The 25579-nt window shown below is 34.7% G+C and overlaps 1 protein-coding gene across 1 annotated transcript; it reads left to right on the forward strand.

Moving 5' to 3' along the window:
• Window positions 1-1553: 1553 nt before the first annotated feature.
• Window positions 1554-24057, forward strand: LOC130665981 (serine-rich adhesin for platelets-like). The gene is made up of 8 exons (XM_057466614.1): window positions 1554-16710; window positions 16774-16908; window positions 18320-18781; window positions 18868-19047; window positions 20296-20435; window positions 21046-21315; window positions 23542-23671; window positions 23746-24057. The coding sequence occupies exons 1-8, from the start codon at window positions 1554-1556 to the stop codon at window positions 23799-23801; spliced, it is 16530 nt and encodes a 5509-aa protein (XP_057322597.1). The 3' UTR covers window positions 23802-24057.
• The last annotated feature ends 1522 nt before the right edge of the window (window positions 24058-25579 follow it).

A 25579-nucleotide genomic window follows, 5' to 3' on the forward strand; every position in this document is an offset into this window, starting at 1 on the left:
AAAGCCCCTATACCCGCTTAGTACCATTAGTCGCTCACTTTAACTGTTTAAGGCGTTTTTTATAATTTTTATAAAAAAAAATTACAACTAAAAAAATTATTATTGATAAATAATTATTTGTAAATCTAAATATATTAAAATATGAAGTATCAAATTATTTTATAATAGATTATAAATTTAAATTAAATGACTGTTTTCAAAATCGCGCTTGGCCGGGCATTTTTTACTTTAACGTTCATTCGTTAGATTAAATTTAGGTGACGTCAAATTTTTTAAGAATTGTTATAACTATATCTTATTAAATACATTTTTAAAATTCATGAAATTTTATATTATGAAAGAATACAGAAGTATAATTTATAAATTATTTGTCCAAATCAATAAACTTATCATAGTTTAATTGATATTGTCTTTGAGCGACTATAGGGCCATGTGTTGGTCGAGTAATGGTATATGACAACTTTTAGTGAGCGACTATGGGTACACTCAAGACCTCATTTAAAAAATTAATAATAATTAATTATCAAGATTATTCTTCAAACTTAAATTTTATTCTAATACTCGAAACTTCAAAAAATAACTATAAAAAAAAATCTGGTTTTTCATTTTATTTTTTAATTTATATTGAGTGATTTAATCTCACTCCAATAAAAAGTGAGCGGGTGTAGGGGCTTTTACCTTAATATTCAGAAATTTTTTTTTCACCTTTTTTAGGGGTGCCCCATTTTGCCCGCAAAAAATGAAAACTTTTTTTTTACCCCAGCTGAAAATTTTTTCTATTTACTTTGAATATCATTAAAAAAAAAAAAAATTTAACGTATTCGAGTCTCCGAAAACTCAATATTTCTTTTACCCCATTTTGCCCCTCCCTCCCCCATATTATTTTTATTTTCTTAGATATTCCCCCGAACTTCCAACGTCTTATATTTTTATTCTATTTCCCATAAAAATCTGAAAAAAAAAATTTTTTTTCAAATTATTTTCATACCAACAAAAAAAATTTTTTTTTTCCAAATTTATAAAATATAAGTTTCATATTTCGTATATTTTTTCAAATTTATTTTACCCTCAGAGTTTTTTTCATCGATTTCCCATAATAATAATTTAAATAAATAAAAAAAAAACAACTGAACTTTGTATCTGTACTTGTCAAAAAAAACTAATCTGTCATTAAGTGTCAGCTTTTAATTAAAAATATATTTATTTTATATACAATATACTTATTTTTAACCATTAAAAATACTACTAATAATAATCCCAATTATTATTTTAATAAAAACGCATAATGATTAATTTATTTGGCGCGAAGATATAAAATTACCAATGAGCTGTAAAAAAAATTTATCAAAGGTATCAATAACCACAATTGAAATATCACAAGTTTTTTATTTATACTATGAAGTCTGAGTTCAATTACAAAAGCAAATGCGATATTACATAATTTACAGGTAAAACAAACATCCAATAACTTAAAATTAATTCATTGCTTAAAATCTATGCAGTAATTAATTAAACATTAACCTAAATTATATTGCAGCCTCTTTTGTACGGTTATGTACCTAGTAAGAGGATCGGACGTATCAAAAGATCCTATAACCAAAAATCATTCAAAAACAAAGCGATCATCCCAATTAACCTCAACTCGATTCAAATCCATTCCCGCCTACGAAGAATCTCCTGACAATGAAAATACTCTAGTACATCCCTGGTATCCTAATGCTGACGCTAAGCAGCTCAAGATGGCGGATAGTCTTGACGATGATTACCAACATAATTTAGACCCATCGGTTGGTATGGCGAAAATGAAACGGGATTACCAGCTGTACCCGTTAGCGAAAGAACTTTACGTTCTGCGCGATTCGGATTCCGAAGACCGGCAACCGGTGTCACGTGATACCAAAAATCGTCACAGTGATAGTATGAGTCCTACATCAGCGATACTCGGCTTCAAAGCCCATTTACATCATGACGTACGCGATATTGGTAAGTCATTTGTTCACAGACCGATTAAAAAAGATCGATTGTCAACGTCTATTGATTTAGAGAATGAAGAATATCAGAATTCACTTCAATTATTAGATAGTGATCCAGATGACCAACGTGCGGAGATAAATCGGATCCCACGACCACGTTATCTAGAGAATGACAACGACCGATTCATTGAACGTGTGCCCAATTTGGCTCGAAGGCAGTACACGGATTTGGGTTACGATGAAAATTATGTGGACAAAGACCAAGATAAATTGGAACGGTATCAGTTGGGACTAAATCGTAGACCGTTTGATCAGTACGACAAATCATTGCGAAGATATCTAAATACTGATGATCGGGTTGATCATTTGGATTATTTGGATAAATATTCACGAGCAATAGATCGGTTGGGTCGTGATTCCTTACTTTTGGATAACGATTTGCTAGTTGGTGTTCCGAAGATTGTGAATAATAATGGCAGTCCTTTGGAAGAAGGACCAAAAGATGGGGAAGTTAAAACGAAATCATTGGCGATGGCGATCGAGCCACTCAATGGGCAACTTCAGCAGCTGGTGGAATCGGTCCAACAGATAAACGAGCAGCTGAAAGAACAAGAGAAGCGTGAGACGAAGGACAAGGAATCCAGGAAGAAACGTCAGGTCCCAAAGGACGATGATTGCGATGAAGACTATCTGAGTCACGAAGTCGCGGAAACGAGTCTGCATCCAATCGAACAGTCGGTAACCTGCACTTGCTATCGTCTTGAAGACACAACAGTGCCCAGTATTCCTACCCAACCTACTGAGGGGCAACTGGATGCCATTTTAGGAGGAATAAATACGATGCTGCCTCTAACTACTGATGTTCTGCCCAGCAGCACTCCAACGCCATGTCCACCAATCGGAGAACTGGAATCTGATAAAGTTGAAGTTGAACAAGTCACTGAACCCAATGGTAGAGCCAATTGTCCTTACAGATTTTTGCGTACCAATTCCATCAAGTTGTTGGAAATGTTGTTGCCTGCTGAAGTGATTCAAAATATTACAGCAAATGGAATTGTTATCAAGGTACCAACTCGTAAGCAGAGACTAGTGACTTTGGAAGTTGGTGACAAAGACAGGATACGTGGTACCAGTTCATTGAAAAGAAAGAAAAGCAGGATCAGGAATATTGACAACAGCCGGTTGAGTATCAGACTGCGATTGCCTGGAGTAGAGCGCGTTGATGTGAAAAATTCGAATGTCAAGCGCAAGGCTGATGAAGAAAAGAGGAATATTGATAAAGAATTGTTGAATGCTTACTTAGAAATGCTGGATAATGAAGAAGAAGGCGAACAGATGAAAGAGTACGATGAGGAAACTGGTCGGATTAAGAGGAAAAGATCAATTGCTGCTAAAGTTCGTCCGCCGAAGGTTGTGACAAAATCTGAGCTTAGTGGCAATAAGCAAAAGGCTTCAGGTGCCAAAGGAAAGGAGAGCAAAGCGAAAAAAGTTCAGAAAAAAGGAATCAAAGTTGGAAGACGTCTAATGTCAGTTGAAGACGACAAAAATGAAGATAAGACTAAGAAAATTGACAAGAAGACTGAGAAAGTTGACAAGAAGACTGAAAAAGTTGAAAAGAAGACTGAGAAAGCTGAAAAGAAGACTGAGAAAGTTGAAAAGAAGACTGAGAAAATTGAAAAGAAGGGCCAAATTCCACAAGGCTTAGCTTCTTTGAAGGTAAAAGAAGTAACGATACCTGATCCTTTTGAGCTATTACGGGAATATGAAGCTAAACTAAAAAATAAAACGGATAAAGGTAAAGTATCTGCAGCTAAAGGACGCTTGGGAGTAGAGAAGCTCCCTGGTCCTCATGAAATGGCTCAGCTGGCTAAAGAACAGAAAGAAAAGCAGGGGACAGCGAGTACTCAATGGACTACTGTCACTATTCCGGATCCTTTTGTACTGTTGAAAGAACTTGAAGATAAAGAAAAATTGAAGCCAAAAGTTAAATCTAAAAGTAAAGATGTTAAAAGTATATTCGGAAATGTAAAGATTTCTAGTCCTTTCGCGATTGCAAAAGCGGTTAAGGAACGGAATGAATTGCTGAAGGCAAGTACTAAAAAACCGAAACGTAGCTTACGTTACAAAAGATTTGGGAAAAATGATGGGACAGATTATTTACTGGATCTGACGCAATCTGGAGATGTTAATCTGGGAGACTTCAACCTACCAGGAATCCCAGCAGTTTCTAGTTTTATTGAAGAACCATCAACAGAATCATATCTGGAGTACACGTTGCCAGACTTGGAATCTGTGAATAAAGATTCTGAAGTAGGAAATTTTGATTCTGCAAATTTATATCTCGATTCATCAACCCAAATGTTCATTCCATCAATTCCTCTGGATATGCCTACGGCTTCTATGTCAACTGTCTACTCCAATTCTCAGCTGAGACCGGATATTAGAAAACCGCGTTTGAAAGCAGCTGTATTGAAACACGAAGCCATTGACGCTGAAAAAATTGATGAAATACGGGAAGCTACTGAAAGTTCGCCAGAAGCCCTGAAAACTAATCCCGCTGTTTTTGAAACAGAGACCTCTATTCTGCTAGAATTAGAAATTGGGTTAATGACTGCAGCTGCGACTACTCCAACTCCAGTAAATACTTCTAGTACTACTGAATCCATTAATTTAGCAACATCAACATCAACATCAACAGAAACAACAACTACTGTTCAATCAAGTAGCACAGAAACTAGTCCCAGTACTCCAGTGACTAATGGAACGAGTTCATTGACTACGCAACCGTCTACCAGTTCAAATAGTGAAGTCGCTGGAACAAATGATACGTTCGTTGAATCAACGCAGTCGGTTAATGATACATTAGAATTTATATTATGTATGTCAGCAACTGAACCGTCTACTACAGAATCGTCAACAGTAGTGACAACTGAATCGACAACATTAAATGGAACATCAACATCTGAACCATCAACAACAATCAATCAAACATCAACAACAGAATTCTCAACACCAATCAGTACAACATCAACAACAGAATTATCAACAACAATGAATTTAACATCAACAACAGAATTGTCATCAACAACTAATTCGACATCAACAACAGAGTTGTCAACAGAAATCAATCAAACATCAACAATAGAATTGTCAACAGCAATGAATTCAACATCAACAACAGAATTGTCAACAGAAATCAATCAAACATCAACAATAGAACTGTCAACAGCAATGAATTCAACATCACCAACAGAATCGTCAACAGCAATGAATTCAACATTAACAACAGAATTGTCAACAGCAATGAATACAACATCAACAACAATCAGTACAACACCAACAGCAAGCAGTACAACATCAACAGCATTAAATCTAACTGAATCAACTACTGCAAATACTACGATGGAATTGATTTCTAATGCAACTACAGTTGAATCAACAACAATGCCTGAAGCTAATGATACTACCGAAGACTTTATTATGTGTATGTCAGAATCAGAGCCGACTGAAGTAACAACTGAAACTTCTGAGAGTACTGCAATAACTTCGACAACGGAATCAGTGAATTCAACTATTGAGACAACTGTTACGAGTACAGAAATAACTTCGACGACGGGATCAGTGAATTCAACTATTGAGACAAATGTTACGAGTGCAGAAGCGACAACGAAAAATAAATGTGGCCTTACAAAAGAAGAGTTTATGCGTCAGCGTGATCAACTGGAGGCTATTATCAAAGATCTTCTTAATAAGGAACATAAACTGGAAGCGGAAGAAGATAATGCGCTTAAACTTATGCGTACGTGGCAAGAACAAAAAGAACGTTGTGGATTCTTTTGGGACATACTCTTCCCGAGACCACCAAGACCGACCAAAAGACCGCCAAGGCCGACAAAGGGACCGACGAAAAGGCCCACAACAAGGCCACCGACAACTACTCTCAGGACAACCACTACTTCAACTACGGTCAGCCCTACGTCTGAGGCTTTTGTAACTTCTGGGTCAACAGAAATGAATACTACGGAATCTCAGTCAACATCTCAGTCTACAACTGAAGCTGTTAACGTAACAGAAACTTTGTTTTCATCAACTGGAGTCGAGGTCACCAATATTACAGAGTCTGAAACCACACTATCGACTTCTGAAGAAGCTTTAAAAACTACTGAGACTTCTGGAATTGAAACAAGTGCTACGATGTCAGTTTCTTCTACTGAAAAAACTACTGTGACTGAAACTACTTTTTCATCTACTACAGGAGAAGTTACAAATACTACAGAGTTTGAAACAACATTACCGACTTCTGAAGAAGCTTTAAAAACTACTGAGACTTCTGAAAATGAAACAAGTGCAACAATGTCAGTTTCGTCTGCTGAAAAAACTACTGCGACTGAAACTACTTTTCCATCAACTACAAAAGAAGTTGCAAATGTTACAGAGTCTGAAACAATACAATCAACTACTATAAACAGTACATCAAGTACTTATGAATCCAAATCATCTCCAGAAACTACTGAAGAAGTTTTGAACACAACTCTGACTTCAACAACTTCATTTACTACAGGAAGTGGTACTGAAATGACATCAGCTACATCTAATATTACAGAAGAAATATCTTCAACAACTCCGTGTATTGACTTTGAGGAATCTACTTTACCATCTTCGACTTCAAAAGAATCAACATCAGCAATGCCATCTTCGAGTACAGAACCCTCAGCTTCAGCTTCAGTATCAAGTAATTCAACTGCAACAGAAACAACAACGACAATAGAAACCACCAACGTAACAGAGTCATCGTCTTTACCGACGGTAAAAACTCCACCCGTCACTTCTTCCACGGCAAAAGAAACTGGTACGACAGAGATTCCCTCAACATCATCCACTGAAGAACCATCAACAATAACGGAGACTTTTTTATCATCGACCACCACCAACGGAAGTACTGCATCTGTAGAAGAATCACAAAATTTAACAGAAACAACTGAAACGATTACTACAGAGACTTCGCTGGTGTCTAATACTGAAAGTGAACCAAATGCAACTGAGTCTGTATCTTGGTCAACGCTATCATGGATTTCAAATATCACTGAGTCTATTTGGTCTTCTTTATCAACTGAGATATTCAGTTCTACTTCGACTACGCCGTTAATAGAAACGTTAGGGTGGTTAACTACCCCGACGTTACCTGTGACAAAAAATGCTACGGAGTCAACACTTTCTACTGAAGAAGGAGCAACACAAACTGAAAGTCATGCAACAGTAACTTCTTCAATATTTACAGAGAATATTACTTCAGCACTTACAGAGAATATGACTTTAGCAACTACAGAATCAGAAAGAATATCTTCAACTTCAGTTGTAAATGAAACAGCAAGTTCGACCATGGAAACAGTTTCTATAACAGAATCATCTGAAGTATCGAAAGTATCAACTCAAACAACAAGTGTCTCTGAAAGTTCAACTGAAGTGTTGATAAATTCAACGAGTGTAATAGCGAGCTCTCCAAAACCAGAAACAACTGAGGTGACAGAAGAATCAACTCAAGCAGCTACAACGGTTACCGAAATTGTTGCTAGTTCAATGAGCTCAGTAACTAGTTCTCTGGGATTAGAAACGAGCAAAGCCTCGGAAGTATCGACTCAAACAGCTACAGGTACTTCTGGAAGTTCCACTGGAGTTTCTACAAGCTCACCGAGAGTAATAACTAGTTTGTCGACATCAGAGACAACTGGAGCGTCAGAAGAAACGACTCAAACAGCTACAACGTTAACTGAAAGGATCGTAAGTTCCTTGAGCTCAGTGACTAGTTCTCCAGGACTAAACACAACTGAAGTACCGGAAGTATCGACTCAAACAACTACAGGAGCGTCTGAAAGTTCCACTGGAGTTTCTACAAGCTCACCAAGAGTAATAACTAGTTTGTCGACATCAGAATCATCTGGAACGTCAGAAGAAACGACTCAAACAGCTACAACGTTAACTGAAAGGATCGTAAGTTCCTTGAACTCAGTGACTAGTTCTCCAGGACTAAACACAACTGAAGTACCGGAAGTATCGACTCAAACAACTACAGGAGCGTCTGAAAGTTCCACTGGAGTTTCTACAAGCTCACCGAGAGTAATAACTAGTTTGTCGACTTCAGAGACAACTGGAGCGTCAGAAGAAACGACTCAAACAGCTACAACGTTAACTGAAGGGATCGTAAGTTCCATGAGCTCAGTGACTAGTTCTCCAGGACTAAACACAACTGAAGTACCGGAAGTATCGACTCAAACAACTACAGGAGCGTCTGAAAGTTCCACTGGAGTTTCCACAAGCTCACCGAGAGTAATAACTAGTTCGTTGACATCAGAATCAACTGGAACGTCGGAAAAAACGACTCAAACAGCTACAACGGTTACTGAAGGAATCATAAGTTCAATGAGCTCAGCGACTAGTTCTTCAGGATTAGAAACGAGTGAAGCTCCAGTAGTATCGACTAAAACCACTACAGGAGTTCCTGAAAGTTCATCTGTAGTGTCTACAAGCTCAACTAGTGTAATGACTAGTTCTTCAAAAACAGAAGCGACTCGAGTATCTGAAGCATCAAATCAAACAGCTACAACGGTTACTGAAGAAATCATAAGTTCAATGAGCTCAGCGACTAGTTCTTCAGGATTAGAAACGAGTGAAGCTCCAGTAGTATCGACTAAAACCACTACAGGAGTTCCTGAAAGTTCATCTGAAGTGACTTCAAGCTCGACGAGTGCAGTGATTAGTTCTTCAAAAACAGAAGCGACTGAAGTATCTGAAGCATCAAATCAAACAGATACAACAATCTCTAAAGTTTCTACAAGTTCAATGAGCTCTGGGACTAGTTCTCCAGGACTAGCAACAAGTGAAACCTCGCAAGTTTCTACTCAAACCACCATAGAAGTTCCTGAAATTACGTCTGAAGTGCCTTCAAGCTCAACCAGTGGAGTAACTAGTTCTTCAGAATCAGGAACCACTGAAGTACCTGCAGAATCAACTCAAACAGTTACAACAGCTACTGAAGTAGCTTCAAGCTCAACAAGCATACTTACTAGTTCTCTGAAGCCGGAAACAACAGCAATTTCACTATCTACACCAGAATCTACAGCTACTTCAATAGTCACTTCTACACAAGCTGAATCACTGAAAACTTCGACAGGAACAGAAGAAGCCACATCTAAAGTTTCAACTGAAGCATTACCAGAAGCAGTTGAAAGTACTACCAGCATCAAAATGTCTTCGAGTTCTGTATCTAGTAAGTTAACATCAAAAACTACACTTTTGGTTACGACTGAATCTATTTCTTCTACGGCGACGACTCAAGGACTTACGGAAACTTCAAGTATTGGCTCAACTGAAAAAGAGAGTTCAGTAACGTCTGAAATCTCAACCAAAAATCCGATAGTAAAAACAACTCAGCCTTCAGTGACGGCAAGTCATTCTTCAACGGAAAGTGAAGCCACAACTTCCAGTCTTTCTATATCTAGTACAAAAGTGACTACTGAGTCTTTGACATCAACAGAAGCTTCTCCAGAAACGACTTTGTCTACTCTTCAAACTACGGAAAAAACAGAAAGTAGTTCACTGCTTCCGACTTCATCTCAGACTTCCAGTGAATCTACTATGACTAGTATGAATGCTGCAGAGATTTCTTCGTCAGAAATACTCACGAGTCAATCAACAGTTTTAACGTCAAGTGAAGCATCTTCCGCTACCCAATCGAAAACTGAAACCACGCTAACAACAAAGACTACACAGTCTGAGACAACAACAGCTGTCGAGCTTACAACAGCTGAAGCATCAAAAACTACTAGGCCTACAACAGCTGAAGCATCAACAGCTTCTGAAACTACAACAGCTGAAGCTTCAACAACTATTGGGCCTACAACAGTTGAAACGTCAACTACTCGGCCCACAGCACCTGGAGTATCAACAACTACTGGGCCTACAACAGCTGAAGCATCAAAAGCTTCTGAAACTACAACAGCTGAAGCTTCAACAACTATTGGGCCTACAACAGTTGAAACGTCAACTACTCGGCCCACAGCACCTGGAGTATCAACAACTACTGGGCCTACAACAGCTGAAGCATCAAAAGCTTCTGAAACTACAACAGCTGAAGCTTCAACAACTATTGGGCCTACAACAGTTGAAACGTCAACTACTCGGCCCACAGCACCTGGAGTATCAACAACTACTGGGCCTACAACAGCTGAAGCATCAACAGCTGTTAAAACTACAACAGCTGAAACATCAACAACCATCGGGTCTACAACAGCTGAAACATTAACAACCATCGGGTCTACAACAGCTGAAGCACCAACAACAGCTAAACCTACAACAGCTGAAGCATCAACAACAACTAAACCTACAACAGCCGAAGCATCAACAACAACTAAACCTACAACAGCTAAAGCTTCAACTACTGCCGAGTCTACATCAGCTGAAAGTACTGTTCAAACGACTGAGTCAACAATTAAAACAACAGAGTCTTCACAAGAGTCTTCAACAAGTGAACAAGTGACAGAATCAACTACATCTATTACAGAAACAGAACAGAAAAAAACTAGTCCTTCATCTACAATTAAAACTACAAAATCTTCTACAACAACTAAAGCTACTGGATCTCCAATAATCACTACGACTGCTGAGGCTACGCAAACAAGTGAATCTTCAACTACAGTTGCTACAACCCAGTCTTCAAAAACAGAAGAAATCGTAGAATCGACTTCAACTGCTGAAAAAATTGAAGCTACTAAGCTAACAACAACTAAAGCCACTGATAAAACAACAGTAAAAACACCGGGTACAATACTTTGGATACCCTCGTCCATAATTGTCACTAATGTTCCTATGGATTTCGGAAGCTCCAAAGCAGAAAAGTCAACATCTTCGGCATCAGTTGAAAGTACTAAGTCTCCAATAATCACTACGACTGCTGAAGCTACGCAAACAAGTGAATCTTCAACTACAGTTGCGACAACCCAGTCTTCAAAAATAGAAGAAATCGTAGAATCGCCTTCAACTGCTGAAAAAACTGAAGCTACTAAGCTAACAACAACTAAAGCTACTGATAAAACAACAGTAAAAACACCGGGTACAATACTTTGGATACCCTCGTCCATAATTGTTACTAATGTTCCTATGGATTTCGGAAGCTCCAAAGCAGAAAAGTCAACATCTTCGGCATCAGTTGAAAGTAATGAGTCTCCAATAGTTACCCCAACTATTGAGGCTACAGAAACAACGAAGCCTTCAACTGTGACAACAACTAAAGGTTCTGAAGAATTTACAACTAAAACGGAGCCGACATCAACTAAAACAACCCAGTCAACCATAACAGAAAGAACAACATCAACAACAGCTGGGTCTCCAACAACAACTAAAATTACTACGCTTGAAGAAACTGCAGAATCAGCCTCAACTACTTCTGAAAAAACAGAACAGACAAAAACTAGTTCTCCAACCTCAACAACAGAAATTACTGAAGCAAGTACTCATTCTTCTACATTATCAGAAATCACTACCGAACTTTCATCAACAATAGCATCTATAACATCCCCGATAACGACTCAATCATCAACAGTTGAACAAACATCAACTAGTCCAACTACTAGTACATCGGAATCAGCAACATCTACAACTGTTTCAGTAACACATCCCAAGCAATCTAGTTCTACAGTTGCATCCGTCTCAGAATCTACAACTACGAAACATTTAACGTCAACTGTTGCTCAAAGTACTTCAGAAGCTACAGAACCCACATCTTCTTCTTCTGAAAAATCGGAAGAAACAGTAACCGCCTCCGAAACGTCGACAGGAAAGTTGACTACTACGGAATCTACATCGTCAACTGTGTTATCGACTGAAACATCCACAGTCTCAAGTACGCCTTTAACTTCCATGTCAACGAGTAGTTCAACTCCAGCAGCAACAACGTCAACAACGGAAACCAGTAAACTAGAGACCACAATATCAACTAACAAAGAATCGACATCTGTATCTACTGAAGAAACAAAGCCTACAACTGAGTTATCAAATACTACAGTTGCTGAAGAAATTAAGACATCATCGTCAACATTATCTTCAACAGAACCAACAGAATCTACAACATTGTCTTCAAAATCTACTGAACCAACATCAACAACAGAAACAACATCTACAGAAAAATCAACAACATCCAGTACTACAATTTTAGAAGAAACCGTGACATCAACTTCCGAAGAAACGAAAACTAAATCTCCATTGACTTCAGAGTTGACAAGTTCTACATTACCAACAACAGAGAAACTGACGACTATCAATGCTACTTCTGCGTCAACTTATTCTGCAACATCAACACCGTCTGCTGGCACAACGATATCGAATGGAACTTCTAATGAAATTTTACAGATGACCGGAATTCCAGAATCGTCAACAAAATTAAACAATGAAACTGAAGATATACTGGAACAAAAACTCGAGGAACTCGAAAAAGAAGTAAGCGAACGTGAAGAAGAAGTCGGTGAATTAGAGCAGCTTTTAGAAAACCAAGAAGAAGAGTTTGAGGAAAAAACGCAAGAGCTGGAAAATTTAATAAAGGCTTCAACTGAGGGTGAAAATAAATATACACTTTCAGATATTGATTATTCAGATGATTTTAGCACAAGTACTGAGTTCAATGTACCAGATATTGAAGAAGAAACAGAAACTACACAAATGGGATCACCTCTAGAAGCAACTTCTGATTCCAGTGAAGTCCAAAATTCCGTTAATCGGTTCGTTTACGACCCCGACGAAGAAGTTTGGCATGAGAAGCCCGACATTGTTGACCCTGCGTACAACCAGACTTCAATGGAATACGAAGACTGCACGAGTACTACTTTGGATTCAAATGTTGATGACAACACAGAAAGTCCAGTTATTGCCCGCCTTGAGCGAAAACTTCTAGCTGTTACTTCTCCGAGTTTCACAGAAGACGAGTCAGAACGTTCTGACGTTGAAGATGAACCAATCAAAATAACAGCGCCATCTTTTGTCCTCAAAGAGAACGAGTGGGTCGATCAAGACAACACACAATCCGAGGCAGTGTCACCCCTAGAGTTTCGTGGTTACACTCGAGTCTATCAGCGCTGGCACAAGGTTCCTCTAAAAATGTTAACTCCCCGTGACCACGTGACCCAGCAAGAGTACCAGCAAATGAATGAAACCATCAGCGACCTTGAACATCCTACGACTGATAAACTGGAAACTGGATCAACTGAACAGGCGGTTGATAACGAAACAGTGACTGATAGTCCTAGAAGAAAGCGGAATGATGATTATTATGGTGATTGCGATGATGATGATGATGATAACGATGACGAAGATGATAACCAGTCTGAAGAAATGATCACTGAAAGAACAAAGAAGTCTCGAAACCATGACTCTAACATCAGACTCAAGAAGGCAGAGATCGCTATGCTGGAAAATGAAAATGAGGAATTGATCAAAAAAGAAAATATGTTGAAACAAATTGAAGAGGCCTTACAAATATCGAAGCATGAATTACGTCGTGTTAAGTCATCTATCTTACATAACAAATTGTTGAAACGATCAAAGCGGGATCTAGATCTTAATGAAACATCAAATACTTCCACTACTTCTGGGACTCCTAGAACTTCTTGCACTTGTGGGATTTCTGGATCTTCAACTTCGATTCCACTATCAACTGGAACGGATAAGACAGAAACAACTCCATGTTCAAATGGTACAGAAAAAAATTACGTGAGTCGCAAATCCAGTTACACTGTCCACGTGATTGATCTCGAATACGACGACGAGTTAGAAGGTAATAGAATAAAACTAGTGACTCCGAGTAAAGAAGATTGGGTAGTCGACGAAGGTCTAGAAGAAGAAACAACTACTCCAAGTACCACCGAATCCACCACTGAAACTACGGAGGAGTCAACTGTAACTGTGACGACATGTCCACCTTGCGGGCAAACGGGTTCAATTCCTTGGCCTACTGAAGCCTCTGATAATTATCACCTTGGTGGTACTCAGTCGTGGCGCAAAGAAGTGGCTGACCCGTGCAATGTCGATGTTCCAGTAAAGAAAATCATAAAACCCAAATTCCAGCACCGGAATGACAGGTTTGCGGATATTTTCCAAAGCAGCCTAGAGCACCAGCTCGAACGGTCAATCCCATTGGGCAAGAGAAGCTGGTCATTTGATTTCGACTCCGATGGATCAAAAGATCGTGATTTGATCAAGAAGACAATAAAAGAACTAAATATTCCGCTTCTGACAACCGATGCTCCTTCAACAGACGTCAATCTGAACAGCGAATCTCGTGTTTCATTCAACGATGATTTGAAAAAATGCTTGGAAGCCTCCAAGAGCTACCACAGCTCTGGGAAACTGGACTATAAATCAAATGCAAATGACACCTTGTTTATTTGGAAATTAAAGAACCCAAAGATAAAAAAGGCACAGGAATTGATATCTCCAGCAGAATTCTATTGCATTTACAAATACGGATTGTCGCAGGAAGATCTAGATAATTCCGTGCCACGAAGACATCTTTTGGCGGTTAAGAATCATGGTCAGCGACATGTCAAAGCTTCTAGATCAACCCATCATCAGTCATCAAATAAGACATCAAAAAGCCAGATATTAAAACGAGGAGATAAGTACATGGCAGAAAAATCTGTGGGTAAAGAGAAGAAAGGGTCAAGTCATCTAAAATCTAATAAGCGGAGTATTTTTGACAACATTAAGAAAGTCTTCAATCACATAATTGGTAACGATGCAACAACTCCAGCCCCAGTGCGAGTTGTTAAGAAATCATTCCGCACAAAAGAATATAAGCTCCCTTACAAAACGTATGACCGTAAACACAAAAGTAAACACTTGAAAAATAAGCTTCTGTTTCGTAAGTCTGCGAGTAAAAAACATCGTGGCCAGAAAAAGAAAAAACCTGGGGTTAAACACAGAAAATATTGGGTGCCAATTGATAAAAAACGCGGTGCTAAGTCCAGGGGAGTCAGACAATTGAATTTGAAAGAGTTGGCGCACAAAATGAAAGACATTAAGAAAGTTCATGCTTCAGTACCCAGTGGTAAAGACAGTGGCAAACTAGGAGTTACTGAAAAAATAGTAATTTACGTAACCAGAATCAAGAATACGCATAACGACAGCAAAATTTCGTCAAACTCAAAGCGGTCACGAAAATCGACGTTTGATGATTTGAATTTTGAAGACCTGTACAGAGATAAGAATTTGAATCGTCTGATATCTTATTTTGCTGATAAAGTCGTCAAATCTGTTGAAGGATCATCGAGATCTTTGAGTGAATTAGACCCGCGGCTGAGAGTTAAAGTCGTCAGAGGCGCACCCGCTTCAAAAGATGGTTCCTTTGGATCCTCAAGTGACTCCAATTCGGAGTTTACTATTGACCTGTCTGACATGGACGCCGATTTTGACGCGGGAAAGTATCTAAAGCGGTCTAATAAGAACAGCCTGACTTCCCGATTGATCGGAAAATCCGAACGGAAAATGAATTTGGGGAACCATTTTGCTAAGAAGCGTAAAAATTGGATCAACGAAATAAAAAGAGACGAAATCGTTCAGAGATTGAGGAAAAAGTTGCTGAAAGAATTGGAAAACCGGATGGAATCTGATAAAGGGGAAAAAGAAGGGAAGAAAGAAGACGATGAATTTGATAGCGTGAATTCTGACGGTTCCGTCGGGCGGATTGATAAACTGGGAGAGAAAATTAAGATAATGTACGCAATGCATCACAAAAATAATCAGCATATGAAACCGTACAGGCGTAAAAGAGAAAACGCTGACTCATTGCTGGAAGGGGTCAATTTTAATAACGAGTATGATAAGAAACTGATGAAGGCTTTGGTTGATCAGATCTTTGATGTCCAACGTGGCGTCAATACTACGCTGCAAATTATAAGACGTCGATTAGCTTCTTCGTCGCCGTCTGAATCTGCTAATCGCAGTCAGAATACAGTTAATACTCAGTCCCTTCGTGACCGACGATTGGCTAAGAAGGAGGATAGAAATGTGACGAAAATCGTTAAGAAGAAAACTTCGAAACCGAAGAAGAAAGTCAGTAAAAAAAGTACTGGCAGTAATAAAAAATTGAAGTCTAGTTACGATGTGGGTCATATTGATGAGCTGGGTAACGACATCAAGCGGATTTTGAAGCAAGAAGACAGTGGGAAGAGAAAGAAAAGAAATTTGGAGGCTGGGTTCAAAAAAAGAAAAATTCTTTCTGTGGAAGCTTACGATTATGAAGAAGAAATTTACCCGGGAAGTACGGAAGAGGTCGATGGAGATGCGGAAGTGGAGATGAAAATTGAAAAAAATAAACCTGAAGAGGTTGAAAAGAAACAGAGTAAGAGGAGTAACATTTTTAGGCGGAAATTCAAGGGCAAGAAGAAAAAATTTCGATCGGTCAAGAGGAAAGTTAAGGAGATGCGCAAGTGTAAGAACTGTATTTGCGATATAGAGGAAGTGATACAGGATTTGAAGAATATGGCGATCGATAGACACAATCTGTTGGATCGGGTGGCAAGTTACGAGTGCAAGAAGTTTGTGAACGTGGGAAAAGAAATAGTCCTGACGCCATCTAGAGTTATTGAGGAGATTTACCCGGCGAGAAGTGATCTAGCGCAGGCTAAGGGGCTCAAATATATTCAGCTGAGGGATCTGGAGAATGTTTTGCAAGCTGGTGAAGTTGTCGGTCGTGGTCAGTAATTTGTGTTTTCTTTTTTGGTGTTTAATTTCGTTTGATAAATTTTTGTGTGTTCAGATCACGAGATTTTGTCGTTCCCGGGGGTGGATTTGGTCATTCCGTGCAACCGAGAAGGCGCTGAATTTAATTGGATGATTAGTATCAGTAGGCCTAATTACACTTGGACCAGGCAAGATGACACTCCTGTTTCTGGTGAGCGCGTTTTTTCAAGCTCATGAATAATTATTTTTTAATTTAAGTATTTGTCGTTTATTAATTTGATAAATTAGTAGGTGATCATGTTTTTATTAATATGCAGTGTAGTATTAATACCCATAGTTCTATAGATCAATCTATTAATCTTTCTGTATATTTATATATCCACCTGTAGATCTATCGATCCACCTATAGATGTATAGATTTACTTTATAGATTTCCCTAAAGATCTATAGATCCATAGGTAATCTATAAATTACCCTATAGATTACTTAGGGATCTATAAATCTATCTACAGATCTAGAGATCTACTATTCGATCTAGAGATCTAATAATCGATATAGATTTAGCGACAGATCTACCTTAGTTCTATAGATCTAGCCATTGATCTGTAGATCTACCTATAGATCAAACAATAGACCCAACTATAGATCCGTAGATGCATCCATAGATTTAACGATCTACCCATAGTTCTATAGATCAATCTATTGATCTTTCTGTATATTCATATATCCACTTATAGATCTATAGATCCAACTATAGATGTATAGATTTACTTTCTAGATTTCCCTAAAGATCGATAGATCCATAGGTAATCTATAAATTACCCTATAGATTTATAGATTACTTAAGGATCTATAAATTTACCTACAGATCTAGAGATCTACTAATCGATGTATATTTAGCGACAGATCTATAGATCCACGCATTGATCTACAGATCCACCTTAGTTCTATAGATCTAGCTATTGATCTATAGATCTAGCTATTGATCTACAGATCTACTTTAGTTCTATAGATCTAGCTATTGATCTATAGATCTACTTATAGATTATAAGTTAAAGCTATATGAAAGTAAGAGCTATTTTTATTAAAAAAAACACTTCCGTTTTTTTTTGTCAGAATTTTGTTTTTCTTATTCAAAATTAAAATTCATGATCAAAATGTACACAAACTTTTTAAAAAAATTTTAATAATCACTATGGGATCCAATAGACTCGTCATAATTCCAACCGGAAGTGTAACCATTGGGTGTTAAATTCATGTAGTCTTTGACTTTTTTTATTTCTTTTCTATATAAAATTTATTCTAGACAATAATTCAATTTTTTTTTAATTTTATTCTTAATGGATTTATTGAGATCTACTCAGATTTCTATAGATCTTCTAGGATCTATAGTTTTTTTTTATTTTATTAAACCCCGAAATTTTTTTTCCATCGAAATTTTTCTTACAGTTTGGAAATTTTACTTTTTTAGCTTCGATCCATTTAGATCTTTAGATCTTTACAGATCTATAGATCTAAATTATCTTTTTTCCTGATAGCCTTTTTATTGAACTCAAAATCCCAAAAAATTAATTAATAATTTCTTACATATGCAGTAGTAAAAAAAAATATTAAAATTCTAGGGACGATCCACAAGAACGGAAACCTTGAGCTCAGTGGCGTGAGTATCCAAGATGCTGGAAATTATTCATGTACCCTGACTTACATCGATCCAGACAACGAAGAAGTTGTCAAACATGTTTACAAACACGGTATCCAAGTCGTAACACTTCCGCGGTACTCATTGCGCGGTGGGAACCGTTACCGCGTCGAAAATTGCGAAGACGAGGCTCTGGATACTCTGGCAACTTATTTACCACAGAAATTAAATAGCATTTTATGTCCACACAAACTCTGCGATACATTTATCTTCGCCCCACGTTGTTACGATCACGAGATCTCTATAAAAGTATTGCTGACTCTTTCTTCCCTGACAAAAGCGGTATCGGTCGGCTCGAAATGCGGCCTCCGATGTCACAAAGCCATTCAAGACAAAATTATTTTACTACTGAGCAAAAACCTCGGCGTAATTTTAACTAAAAATAGTTAGTAGTTTTAAATTATCTAATTGGTCATAGTTTTTTTTTTTATTGTTTTTAAAAACAGTTTTTATTGGGAGTTTTAACGACAGTCGTTTTTAGATTGTCACATGGTAGGCGACAAACTTTGGTGCCCGATTCAAGCCCAAGATTTCAAAGAAAAAAAGATTACGTTAGTGATGATAAGAATAATGAAATTTTTGAACGCAGTACTGGGGTTGGATTATTGGTCGGCTGTCCTGCTGGCTATGGGCTCAATACTATTCATTGTGGTAATTTCTAATTATTTTTATTACTATTTTTAAAAAAAGGCGGGAGGGGGGAGGGGGTGAAATGAATTTTTTTTTAAAACTTTCAATAAGAAAAAAAATAAAATCTAATGAAATTTGAATCTGTTCAAATCGAATCGAAATTCGAACTGTTCGTAAGTTTTAAAGTTACTCGAATTATTCGAAAGTGTTTGAATCATTCCTGTACTTTCGAATTATTCGAGGAATTCAAAGTATTAGTAAACTTTCGAATAATTTGAATATTTGTGTTTTCGAATTATTTGAAGTAATCGTCTATTTTTGAATTATTTGAGGAATTTGAAGTATTAGTAAACTTTCGAATAATTCGAATATTTGTGTTTTCGAACGATTCGAAGTAATTGCCTATTTTCGAATTATTTCAGGAGTTCAAAGTATTCATAAGCTTTAGAATTATTCGAATATTTGGAAGCTTTCGAATAGTTCGAATATTTGTGTTTTTGAATTATTCGAAGTAATCGTCTATTTTCGAATTATTCGAAGAGTTCAAAGTATTCGTAAGCTTTCGAATCATTCGAATTTTCGAAGTATCCATAAGTTTTTGAATAATTCGAATTATCTAAAAATTTTCGAATTATTCGAAGTATTGGTAAGCTTTCGAATTATTCGAGGAGCTCGAAATATTCATAATCTTTCGAAAGCTTTCAAATAATTCAAATTATTTGGCTATTTTCGAATTTTTGTGAGAATTTAAAGTATCCGTGAGCTTTCGAATTATTCGAGGAGTCCGAAATATTCATAATATTTTGAATTATTCTGAAGCTTTCAAATAGTTCGAATTATTTGTCTATTTTCAAATTATTCGAAGAATTCAAAGTATTTGTAAGCTTTCGAATAATTCGAATTAGTTGTAAGTTTTCAGATGATCAGACTTACTCACAAATTTTTGAATTATTCGAAGAATTCGAATGATTCTTTAGTTTTCAAATTATTCGTAAATTTTTGTATTCGATTACAATTCAAATATTCGATTCGAACTACGAACATAAAATTGTTATCTAACTTAAGATTGAGTATAAAAAATCCATTATAATAAATTAAAATTTTTCGAATAACTTGAAAATTTACAAATAATTCTATTCGACACCAATTGGAATCAACTTATTTCTTTTAATCTCTATTTTGCCTTTAATAAAAAAAAATTCAGCAGATCTAAATTTATTGATTTATTTACAAAATTAAATCTTGAGATAATTTTTTCAAAAATTTCAGTTCCTTGTTTACCGGGTTTCCATAGCAAAGATTTATCACCACAATGTAAAAGATGTCCAGTAGGTTCATATCAACCAAATTTAGGATCAAGAGTTTGTCGATTATGTACAAATCCATTTATCGATGGTTGTTATGAAATGGTAATTAAATTAATTATAATTTTTATAAATCGCGTTACTAATTCTATAAGGACTTATATTTATATGCGTCCTTTTGGTTTTAGGAAACTCTCTAAAGCCAAAAGGGCGTATAGTTTAAATTATATGCCCTTTTGGCTTTCGAAAATCTTTTTTATTTCAGTTTTCAGCTTTAAAATGAGCCTACAATATGATTAGCAATTTTTGAAAAAATTACACGCCCTTTTGATTTTAAACTTAGGGGCCAAAGCCAAAAAGGCGTATAAATATATAAGTTCTTTTAAAATTAGTGACGCAAAATATACAGAAGTAGGACTCGATTAATTTCATACAATTTAAATTTATAACCGAAATATTTGAATTTGAAAATTTAAAAATCCATCACTGTTGCTAGTTTTTGAAATTATTTCTGTCACTTCAGACCCTGTCTTTGTTAAAAACGTTTTCTATTTTCAAAGATAACTGTCATGGAAATTAAATTAAATTTTAATAAAAATTTTGAACAGTGCAAGTAATTAAATATTTCAAAAATAGCGCACCTACTTCTGGACATTTACGGTAATTAGTTTTATTAAAATAAATTTGATGAATATTAATTGTGAATAATTTACAGTTATGGACGTCACCAATAACACTAGGCTCCTTCTCATTAATTATAATAATTTTATCAATCGGACTGATACTATGCATAACAATATCATGTGTCCGTAAGGAGAGGGAAAGAAATAAATGTGTAATAATAAATGCCAGAAATGAATCAAGGAGACCGCTAATTAATTCGCGGGACAATAGCACTGATGAGGATCGAGTTTGGAAGAGGAAAAAAAGTGAAAATTATAAAATACATGAGAAAAATGAACGTCCATTAGTTTATGGTGTTGATGTATGTCCTGTCTATAATATTATTTTTTGAAATAATGGATCTTTATCTTAAAAAAAGAAACAATTTATGATTATATGGGTTTCTGGTCTAACGTAAGAAATCTGTATAAGAATCGATAAATTCCAGAATTCTTATATAGAAATTTCACATGAAAAATTAAGAATTTGGTTTCCATCATAGGAAACTCATATGGGGAATTATGGGAATTTTCATTTCTATTTAGGAATTCTATGGGAAAAATTGTAAGAATTATAATTTAGGAAACCGACATAGGAATATATGGGCATCTGCATTGAAATTTTTTGAACCTATTTAATAAACATCGGGATTCTAAACTCTTATGTAGGAATTTCATATGAAAAATGGGGTGTTTGAATTCTAATATAAGAAATTTATATGGGAAATTCTACTAGGATTGTGCAAATAGTCTACAAATTCGAATGTAATAATTCGGTTGGTAATTCGAATTTTTGAATGATTCGAAAAATTTAGAAATAATCGAAAAAATTACAAAGAACTAGAAAAAATACAAATAAAATTAAAAATAGACGAATTATTTGAATAGTGGCGAATAATTAGAAAATATATGAATAATCAAAAAACTGCTAAATAATTCAAAACTTGATAGATAATTTTGAAAACTGAGGGACAATTCGGAGAATTCGAAAACTGACGAATACTTATAAACTGTACGAATAATTAAAAAAAAAATTACGGATAATCTGGAAACTGATGAATGGTTAAAAAATTTATAGAAAATTTTGAAAATTAATAAGTAATTTGGAAAATTTGAATAATTCGAAAACTGACGAATATTTAGGAAATTTAAGATCAATTAAAAAATTTATAAATTATACAAAAACTGACGAATGATGTGAATTATTTGATTCAAATATAAATATTCAAACGTTCAAATATTTGCACACTTCTATTAACTACAAACATCTGATTTCCCACATAGGAATTTTCCACTGATAATTAAGTATCTCAAATCCAACAGCCCATTGGAAACATCTTATAAAAATGATAACACATAAAACCTCATAGGACTATGAGATTTTATAAGAGTATTTTTCCATATTCTTTTCTATTTTCCATCAGAATCTATAAGATTTTTCCCATGTCCTGTAACAAACCCCTATGGAAAACTTTAGGCACCTGAATTCTTAATAATTATTAATGACACTGACGTTAGCCGTCGTCTTATAATTGTTGAATTTTTTAAAAAACGAAGTTATAAAAAAAAAATGCACTCACAGCTTTTTAAATTTTCAACATGCCCATATTTTTTTTTCTTTTTTCTTTGTTATGAATTTGTTGGAAAAAAAAATAAACCTAAGAAATTTCAATTGTCTGCAAACTTCAGGATCATTAATTATTAAGAATCTCCCATAAAAAAAAAACTAGAAACCTGGATTCCTATACAAGAATTCCCTAATATAAGGGAAACTGCAAATATCCGGATTTCTATATAAAAATTTCATTTAAAAAATTGGAATTTTAAGCAGGAACTCCATATGGGAGTGTCTAGATTCGTAAGAAGGAATTTATCTAGGAATTTATTATAGAATTTTTTTCTATAGAGTAATAATATTACTAATAATCAGGGTACAGAAGTTTGTGCTTAACAATAAGAATAAAGGAAAAGAATTCACCCAAATTTTTCTATATCAAAATTACGATTGTGAGCAAATTTACGTGAATTAAATTAAAAGATATATTCAAATATTGAATGCCATAAAATAATGTTGAAATTGAGGTTGTGAAAAAAGTTTGTCAATAAAACAATCATCAAGACCATCAGCAAGACCGCCAGTAAGACAACGAGCAAGACAATCGTCTTGCTGATTATTTTATTGACAAACTTTTTTCACAACCAATTTCGACGGTTTTAATGACACTCGACTTTTATGACAGTAAAGTTAGCAGACATTTGAAATTTAAATAAATTTTTTTATATAGATAAATAATAAAAAAAATATATTTCTAAAAAAATGCACATGTAGAAAATTTAATCAGCTATACATGCAGTTTTTCAAAATATTTTTTTTAATATTTGTTTTTTTGTTAGAAAAAATCAAAATGTTGTTAAATGTCTGCTAACTTTATAGTCATTCGACATTTGAATATATCTTTTAGAAATTTGCGAGAATTTTTTCTTTTTTATTCTTATTTTGAGCACAAACTTCCGTACCCTGCTAATAATAATTATTATTATTATTTAAGGTGATTCCGGGACGTAAAAACAATAAAATTGATGGAATTGAAAAAAATAAAACTCCTGTTTCTTGTACTGACTCATATCATTCTAATAGCGCCGACTGTCCCGAATGTAAAAAATTAAATATGCAAAATCGTAAGTAATTTAATATATAAGATTTTATATTTATCAATATAATAATCAACTAATTAATTAATTAACTATTTTAGATTGTTTTAAAAAAGTTCCGAGGCCTCCAGTACCGTATCCAGATTTCGATAGATAACAGAAAAATTGAATAAAAAAAAATTATTTGAATAACTTAATTACAGATATAATTAAATGTTTTAAGAATAAAATATTTATAAGGTCTACTTCTAAGGCATTTTATCATTTTATGCAGCTTCGGTGATACCGAGTTCTATTATTATTATGATTATTTAATAAATATACAATTATATACATATAAATAAATGAGAAGTTAAATTTATTTATATAATTTTAATACATTCTTATTTATTTGGAAATTTTTAATTCGAATAAACTACTCCAGCCACTTTCATCTGAAAAATAAAAAATATAAATAATTAGCTATAGAAATTGTAGTATATTCCCTGATTAAAAACTCCGATTGAAACTTAATCAGATTTCTATCAGATTCAATCGGAAACAAATATTCAATCACAATTTATCGGGAGCGTTCCAAGTATTCGATTGAATTTAAATCGGATTTAATCAGAAAAATATTTATTACTTTCCGATAAAATCAGATTTAAAATTTCCAAATTAGATCGGATTTCATCGGAAAATAAAACATTTAATTTTTGGTTATTTTCAGATTGCATCCAATAGGAATATTTTTGTTGAATTAAAGCCCCTATACCTGCTTAGTACCATTAGTCGCTCACTTTAACTGTTTAAGGCGTTTTTTTATAATTTTTATAAAAAAAAATTACAACTAAAAATATTATTATTGATAAATAATTATTTGTGAATCTAAATATATTAAAATATGTAGTATCAAATTATTTTATAATAGATTATAAATTTAAATTAAATGACTGTTTTCAAAATCGCGCTCAGCCGGGCATTTTTTACTTTAACGTTCATTCGTTAGATTAAATTTAGGCTACGTCAAATTTTTTAAGAATTGTTATAACTATATTTTATTAAATACATTTTTAAAAGTCATGAAATTTTATATTATGAAAGAATAAAGTAGTATAATTTATAAATTATTTGTCCAAATCAATAAACTTATCATAGTTTAATTGACATTGTCTTTGAGCGACTATAGGGCCATGTGTTGGTCGAGTAATGGTACATGACAACTTTTAGTGAGCGACTATGGGTACACTCAAGGACCTCATTCAAGAAATTAATAATAATTAATTATCAAGATTATTCTTCAAACTTAAATTTGATTCTAATACTCGAAACTCCAAAAAATAACTATAAAAAAAAATCTGGTTTTTCATTTTATTTATTAATTTATATTAAGTGATTTAATCTCACTCCAATGAAAAGTGAGCGGGTATAGGGGCTTTTACCTTATGTCGGAAAATAATAATTTTTTTTTCCCCGATTAATTTTCTAATTTCTGATTTTCAATCGGATTCAATCGAAGTTTTTAATCAGGGTTACTAAGAGTAAAATTTTTTAATTTGAACAACAGAATCGAGGGATTTGTTAATGAGTGAATATTTTAATTTCAACATACGCATTATTTTAATTTATTTATTAGATTTAATTAAAACGTTTAATAAATTCTTATTTTAATTGATCCATACGTAATTTTATCAATTTTCATTAGCGCACATTTTTTTTTCTTTTCTGTAATTGATTTGTTGAAAAAAAAATTCGAAAATTATCAATTGTCTGTTAGCTTCAGATCATATAAAATTTTAAGGTCTGAGTATGAATGTAACATGATACTAAAATGAGCGTGATACTGAAGGTAGCTGACGTCTAATAACTTTTGAATTTTTTTCAAGATAAATTATAAAAAAAAAATATTTAATAAAATTGCATCTATAGTTTTCTACATGAGCATATTTTTATTTT

Source organism: Microplitis mediator, chromosome 3 (genome assembly GCF_029852145.1).
Source record: "Microplitis mediator isolate UGA2020A chromosome 3, iyMicMedi2.1, whole genome shotgun sequence".
NCBI lineage: Eukaryota > Metazoa > Arthropoda > Insecta > Hymenoptera > Braconidae > Microplitis > Microplitis mediator.

Coding starts and splice junctions, on each gene's coding strand:
- LOC130665981 (XM_057466614.1), top strand. CDS start 1,554: ATGTACCTAGTAAGAGGATCGGACGTATCAAAAGATCCTATAACCAAA. Junction 19,048..20,295: donor GCTCAATACTATTCATTGTG/GTAATTTCTAAT, acceptor CAAAAATTTCAG/TTCCTTGTTTACCGGGTTTC. Junction 20,436..21,045: donor TCGATGGTTGTTATGAAATG/GTAATTAAATTA, acceptor AATAATTTACAG/TTATGGACGTCACCAATAAC.